At 46.0% G+C, this 7798-nt stretch overlaps 1 protein-coding gene across 1 annotated transcript in view; it reads left to right on the forward strand.

Annotated features, from left to right (window-relative positions):
* Positions 1-3150, forward strand: part of TEX36 (testis expressed 36) — an 88510-nt gene extending 85360 nt beyond the window's left edge. Inside the window, exon 4 of the mRNA XM_017537923.2 lies at positions 2798-3150. Within this exon, the coding sequence (XP_017393412.1) occupies positions 2798-2923 (126 nt within the window). The 3' untranslated portion in view covers positions 2924-3150. The remainder of the gene's footprint in view (positions 1-2797) is intronic.
* Positions 3151-7798: the final 4648 nt, after the last annotated feature.

Here is a 7798-nt window from a genome sequence, read left to right on the forward strand (position 1 = left end):
AAATCCACCCCTATGATCCAGTCATCACCCACCATGCCCCTCCTCCAACAACAGGACTTACAATTCAACATGAAATTTGGGTAGGGACACAAATCCAAACCATATCAGAGAAGAAGATGGGCATGCAGGAATGAGAAACCAAGTGACATGATTTGGCTGCGTCCCCACTCAAAACCTTATATTGAATTGTAATCCAAATTGTAATCCCCACCCATTGAGGGAGGGTCTTCATGGGAGCTGATTAGATCATGGTGGCAGGTCCCTCATGCTGTTCTCATGATAGTGAGTGAATTCTCATGAGATCTGATGGTTTCACAAGGGGCATTTCCCCCTTGGCACTGCACTTCTCCTTCCTGCTGCCTTGCGCAGAAGGATGTGTTTGCTTCTTCTTCTTCCACCATAATTGTAAGTTTCCTGAGGCCTCCCCAGTCATGAAGAACTGTGAGTAAATTAAACCTCTTTTCTTTATAAATTACCCAGTCTCGGGCAGTTATTTATAGCAGCATGAGAATGGACTAATACAGCAAGCTTCTTTCCAAGAATGAGTGTGCTAGAAATGAAGTAAAGCAGAAGCTATTCAGGGAAACCTCACCAAGGAAGGCACTTCTGAGTCGAGATCTGAATAATCAGGAGTCCTTTGTGTAATGACTTGGGGAGGAGACAGAGAGAGGAATGAGCATTTACCAAGGTCCTAAGGCAGAAACCAGTTTGGGAGGTTCAGGAACTAGGAAGGAGGCATGGCTGACCAGGGCACAGCATGTGGGGAAAGGCAGAAGTGGGTCAGAAAGGGAGTCCATGAGCAGGGCTACAAATGGGGATTTTGGTCTCAGGGCAACAAGAAGCCATTGAGGGTTGTGAGCAGGGGATTGGCACAGGTGGGTTTGTTTTTTGAAAGGTTGCTCTCACTCCTGTGGGGGTAATGGCTGAGGGGACCACAGTAGTCTAAGCATGAGATGGGGTGGTCTGGCCATGGGTGAGCAGAGGAGATTCTAGAGGTAGAGCCACAGAATATTTATGGACTGGATAGACAGGACGGGAAATGAGAGGAGGGGGGACAACAAGGTACCCCACCTTCCCTTGGCTCTGTTCTTCAGGGAGAGCAGAGCCCACTTAAAGCTGGGTAAGCCCATAGCCAAATGAACTCTTTTCTGAGTCGTTGAAAATACCTGGGTCCTGTCCATGTTATCTTGGGAAAGAGGAAAATTCAAGTCAAAGAATGACAGAAAATTCAGTTCTGTTAACTGACGACAATTTAATTCCAGTTGAAATGTCACTTCTGTGCCAGCAAACAAGCCCTACTCAATCACTATCCTTGTGTGACCCAGGGATTTATTTTCATCATCCATAGTAGTCAAGTTGAGCTAAACCAGAATTCCATTTTGATGTGAATTTCAATTAAATAGCTCAAGCCTGTGGGTTTGGCTCTACGTATTATCAGCAGCTCTCAGAACAGCATCCTCTCCTCACCTGAAGCAGAAAGTGCTTTTGGAAAACCCTGTTATCGCCCACGACCCACAGTAAATCCATAGATTCTCTGGGAAATTACTCCTTTCACTGCAGTGGGCTACGGCAGGAGAGCACCACCCTCCACTGGCATTCAAGACTGTCGAGTGGACTCAGTTATTTAAAAAATGAGGAAAAACAAATTTAGTGATTAATGACTATAACACTGATAAATATAGCCATTTCAAGGCACGCTCACATAGAATATGACATTTGTTTATTTCAGCAGCCCTGTGAGGGTCACCAAAACCTGCCCTTTTTAATCTTTCTTTTTCCTCTCTTTGCTCACATTCCCCTGGAAACCAAAGAAAGTCAATACTCCTTCCAGTTATTTGTGCAGTCTACAAACTTTTTCTGCCAAAGAGCTGAGTAGGAAAGGAAGTAGATTGTGCAGGGAACAGAGTCAAAGGAAATAACATGAGAAAATCCTTCTGTTATAATTTTAAGTAAAAAGAGCAGGATGCAAAATTGTCTATACAATATGGCAGGACTATATTAAACACGTACATGTGCCTGGAGAGAAAAGACTTGGAGGAAATACTCCATCGTGTTAATTACAGTTGTTTGGAGATGACAGGATTATGGGTGATGTTTTCACTCCACATTTAAAATTTTTTTTATGATTTAAAATAATGAATACTTATATTCAATTTTTTTTTTGGTATTTTTTTTTTGAGACAGAGTCTCACTCTGTACCCCAGACTGGAGTGCAGTGGCATAATCCCAGCTCACTTCAACCTCTGCCTCCAGGGCTAAAGTGAAGCTCCCACCTCAAGCCTCCTGAGCAGCTAGGACTGCAGGTGCACGCCACTGCGCCTGGCTAATTTTTTGTATTTTTAGGAGAGACAGGGTTTTGCCATGTTGCTCAGGTTGGTCTCCAACTCCTGGGCTCAAGCAATCCTCCTGCCTCGGCCTCCCAAAGTTCTGGGATTACAGGCGTGAGCCACTGTGCCCGGTCTGATATTTACTGTTTTGTCCATGCAGAAGAGCATCTGAGACCTTCTGGAAACTTTCCTGTCTGGTTTCAACCCTGTGCTTCTGCTGAGAGCTGCCCATCATTTCACTCCATCCTTCCAACCAGAGGGGACCCAACTGAGCCAGTAATGGCACCCTATTCCCTTGCCCCAGCTCAGCAATGAGCCTTGGGCTCAGGTTAAGCCTCACTAAATCCTTCTCTGGGGTGTTTTTAAAGCTTAGGCAGAGAGGATAAGGACACCTTTCCTCTCTGATTGCTGAACTGTGAGGATTTAAGCACACTCTTCTCATGGTTACGCTTCCTCCCTCTTCCTCACAGGAAAGAATGACAGCAATAGACCCACAGGGAGAATCAGACAAGAGACAGGAGTCCTATGAGCCGGTGAAGACCCAGTCAGTTCTTTGTCCCGGCCTGAGAACTAATGCACCCCTCCTTGTGGTGTGAGCTCTTTGGGGGCAGGTTTCTGTCACCCATTCCCCAGAGTCCTGACTAACAGAATGTGTATTAGTTGGGAAGAAAAGGACCTGTTGTCTTGGCCTGGCTGGTTAGCAACCACCAGCATTTGTTCAGTATTCCTGGGAAAATAAATTCCCAGCTATGGAGAAATCCTCTTATTCCGCTTGCCTGTGTGGGAGCAGGTATTAATAGGGCTGTCTCCCTGGCTGGAAGAACGATCTGTCTAATGGTCTTTTTTGTTTGCTCTCTTAAGCCAGTGAGATGATGTCTGTCCTGCTGTTTCACTCTCAGAGTAAATGCATAAACCCTGAAAGTCGGATAGGACCACTCTGCCCCTGACAGAGCATCTTCTGGAGTTGTTTGAGGGCATTTCAAAAGGTATACCTTCATCAGAAATCCCAAAGGGTAACTCTCCCTGATGGCTGTGAAGTTTACTCAACGTCATGCAAACAGAAACTGCCCCGTGTGGACACTGTGAGTCCTCTTCAGAAAAAAGCACAGCTCTTTACACACGCAGGGCCCATCCCATGCAGAGAGAGCATGTCTGAACTTTGCATTGTCCTGACTGTCCTTCAGGAAGAGCCATCCAGGAGTCAAGAGAGCAGGAAGGACCCAGAGGGACTCGGGAACTGGGGACACTAGTGTAGTATGATGGCTGGCCCAAGGAGGAGGTGGGCAGGCACCGGCCGCATGAAGAATGGGCGTGCCATGGGGATGGCGGAGGTACTCACACCATCATTCAAGACTCAGGGACTGTGTTAGCATTGTGGCTCTGAGAAATGGGTCCAGGCTGGTGCTGGAACTACAGAGAACAGGAGCTGCTCATGTTGAAGGCCTGGGTGCAGGACTGGCTCTGATGTAGCAGTGGGTTAATGCGTTAAAGCAGGAAAATTGGAGGCACCAGTCTGTCCATTCATTCACCCATCCATTTATCCATCTATCCACCCACAAAAATATTCTGAGCATCATAAGCCGGGCACCACGTCAGGCGCCGACAGTGCAACACTGAGTTAGACGGGTAGCCCCTGACCTCAAGGAACTTGCAGTCCAGTCACAACTGAAGGCGAGCAAGCAGCACACGTGCAGTAGGAATACGAGTCTCTAGTGGGTTGCCGCCCATTGAGGGAGTTAGGTGGAAATGGCTCTGAGCCAAGTCCTGGGGAGCAGGAGGTAGGGGAGGAGACGGTGGATGCAGTGAGAGGCGGGGGAAGCAGGGAAGGCATCCCTGGTTGAGGGTGTTCAAAGGACTAGAGACAAGACGTGGAAGAAAGGGGCTTCGGGATGGCTGGGACATAGGGTGTGGGCGAAGAAGTCTTGAAAGATGAGAGAATGCGTTGGGGGAAGTGGGCAGGCCCCGTGTTCAAAGGCTTGTAAGCTAGGTTTAAGAGTTTAAGAGGGTGCTTTTTTTGGGGACAAGATCTCGCTCAGTTGTCCAGGCTAGAGTGCAGTAGCACAATCAGAGCTTGCTGCAGCCTCAAACTTCTGTGCTCAACCAATCCTCCCACATAGTTAGGACTGTAAGCATGCACCACCATGCCTGGCTAATTTTTTTTTTTTAATTGAGACGAGATCTCATTGCGTTGCCCAGGGTGGTCTTGAACTTCTGGGCTCAGGCAATCCTGACGCCTCCACCTTCCAAAGCGCTGGGATTTCAGGCTGGAGCCACTGTGCCTGGCCTGTGTGGTCTCTGTTGTGGGAGCAGTGGAGTGACATGAAAGGTTTCTCAGCAGAGAATTGTCAGGCCTGGGTTTAAGAACCACCCCGGCTGCTACATACAGAACAAAACTGGAGGGGAGACAGCAGGGCGGGAGGAGTTTGCCTACCCTGCTCCTCCCTTTCTGCCCACCATCACCCTCGCCCCCATCCAACTCTAGAACCGAGTTCTCCGTGCAGGAGAAATCCTCCCTACAGAGAAGCAGAGGCCATATCAGTGCCGCTCCCTGTTCTGTGTCCCCAGCTGGGCACTGCACCTGGCACTAGGAGGTGGGCAATCAACATCCATTCCCCAACGAATGGCCTCGTGAATCAATCTGTAGGAATCCACGGTCTGCCTTAAATCTCAACACTGTCCATTCTGAGCTCTGGGGCCTTAGTATTGCTACCAAGACCTTCCGTGTCTCCCTTTCCTCACCTGTACAACGGCGGGAATCATTGTACTTACCTCATACGTTTGTTGGGAGGAATGAGTTACATAAAACACATAAGGCCCATGCCCGGCCCCCGGTAAACGTTACTATTCTTGGGCTATGGAGGTTCCTCTGCCAGGTGAAGGAAGGGGAAGCTCCTCCTCTCGTTCAGGGCCAGCATGGCCACGGTTGGGTGAGGGAAGGTGTGGGAGGTGGAATCTGGCCCCTTGAAGATGTCGCAACCTAATCCCTAGATCCTGTGAATACGCTATGCATGACACGGGACAGTGAAGGCTGTAGATGGAATTACGGTTGCCAACCATTCCCTGGATAGGGAGAGTTTTCTGAATCATCCAGGTGCTCCCAGAGTCATCACAGGGGTCCCCATGAGTAGAAGAGGGAGGCAGGAAAGAGCCACAGTCAGGCCACGTGGGAATGACTCAACCCGCCATTCCTGGCTTTGAAGATCCAGGGAGGGGCTATTGCCAAGGAATGAAGCAGTTTCTAGGAAGCCTGAAAAACACCAAGAACACGGATGCATCCTGAGTCCTGCCAACACCTTGACCCGTGCTCAGGGAGACCCTGTTTGGACTTCCACCCTCTGGAACTGTGAGATGATATATTTGTGTTGTTTTAAGTCACTAAGATGGGGGCATCTGCTACAGCAGCGACAGGAAATCAATAAGGAGAGAAGGTCCCAAATCCATAGATGTGGAAAGCCAGGACAAGATGCCATGGCTGAACGCTGGCTGCAGAGGCTACCTCAGGGAAGCTATGGGCAACCACTCCTCCCCCACACAGTCATGGCATTTGGGGGAGCTGTCAGTCACCAGGCTTGAAGCATGCGGCTTCTGGAGGTACACCTGGGGCCCCTGGGATTGCTGAACTGAGGGAGGCAGGCCCTCTCAGGTGGCACAAGCAGGCCACGTGGGAGGTAGGTGGTGGTGGCCATACTCCTAACCACATCCTGCTGCAACAAGGCATCTGACAGGAGCCATCAACAGACAGCAGAGGGCAGCAGAGGGGCCGGAGCAGGTGCTGAGAAGCCCTCAGCAGCCCCAGTCCCCGGGGATCTGCAGGGAAGTTCAATGCTGGGTGCCCCCCTGACCCCCACTTCCTCTTCCCGGCTACTGAGTTAAAACCAGAAGATGAAGAGAAAGCAAAGTGTTGTTGAAGTTCCAGGAGTGACAGTGCATGAGCCTGGGGTGAAATGTCTGTCACTGGGCACAAGAAGGCCAACTCCTGACGTTGGCGGGACCCAGCACATGAGCGCGTACTAACAACAAATGTGTTAAATGTGTTGAAAATATGCTTGTAGTTTGTACATGACAGAAAGTTGGCAAAATTTCAAAGACGACTAAATTTAATTATTCTTGTGTATGTTTAAGCATTTTACCGATGGGTCGGTGATGGGTTGGTAATAAAATTGAGATGCGTAACTCATAAATTATATACTTATTCCATACAATTTGTATTTCTTGTTTTTATTTCAGTGAAATCACTAATTATCTTGTTATAATAAAGATTTCCATATAATTTACATGTCACATGGAATATTGCCAAATTAGACAACATTTTTTATCATAGTTCTTAGTTGTTTATTAACTTCAAATTGAAGCGGTAGCTGCAGGAGTCATCAATAAACTTCTCCCAGTAATACTTCGATGCCAAAAGAGACCATGAGTTTTACCTATCACATTCGCATATGATAGTAGAATAACATACGATAAATTATTGCAGAAAATGTCATAAAATATTATAATTTTATTATATACACAACAATTATGTATTTAGCAATTTTAGCCATCTCTTAAAGTAGTGTCTAGATTGATTTAATATTTCTCAATTTATTAAATTTATTAAATTATTAAATTTATTTTGAAAGAAGACTTCAAAATTTTTGATGCTGGGATATTATTAAGAAAGCTGAAAATGTCAATAAACTGCTCAATTTTTTCATGTTTCTACTCAACTAAGACTCTTCCTTGATCCACAGTACCCCCAAAATATTATCTAAGGAAAATTCATTTGGGAATTATTTTTAGGTAGCTCTTCTTCACAGCTACTCAATTATTTTTTGTTTCCTTGTTCTAATTTCTTTATCTTTTCTTGGAACGTCACATATTTTACATGTATTCTCTTTTGATTTAGAAAACTTTAAAATTTCTTTAAAATTTCAAAAAATACATTTTAATATTTAAACAGTGAGATAGCCACACTTAAATTATTTTTTCTTTTGAAAGTTTCTGATAATTGAGAGCGAGCAACAATATATGCCAAAAGATTATGGACAGTGCAAATTCAAAATAAATTTAACTTTCTACTCACGTCCCTTTTTTGTAGCTCTTCTGTTGCTTTGCCTAAGTCTTCTCCTGTCTTTAAATGAAATCTAATTGCTTGAACAACATTTAGTTGGCCTTCCCATCACATGCTGAGAGAGCTTGTAAGGTCAAATCGGATATATGTTTCATGAAGATGTTCCCTCTTTGGGTGGGTCCAGAAACTACCCTTCAGACTTGGTTGATTGTTCTGAAGGTGGCATCACCACAGGTCAAGTTGAGACCACGTGTTTATATTGAGATTTATACTATGCAACAAATTTATACCATGGGCTTTACAGCGGATGCTGCTGTATTGTTGACCAATATTCTGGCTCATACACCTTTTCCTTTACCAGATATGTTCATGCAATTTTCAGAGACTTAGCCTCAACAATCTTTTAACTTAATTCCTAAAA

This window comes from Cebus imitator, unplaced genomic scaffold, assembly GCF_001604975.1.
Source record: "Cebus imitator isolate Cc_AM_T3 unplaced genomic scaffold, Cebus_imitator-1.0 Scaffold107, whole genome shotgun sequence".
NCBI lineage: Eukaryota > Metazoa > Chordata > Mammalia > Primates > Cebidae > Cebus > Cebus imitator.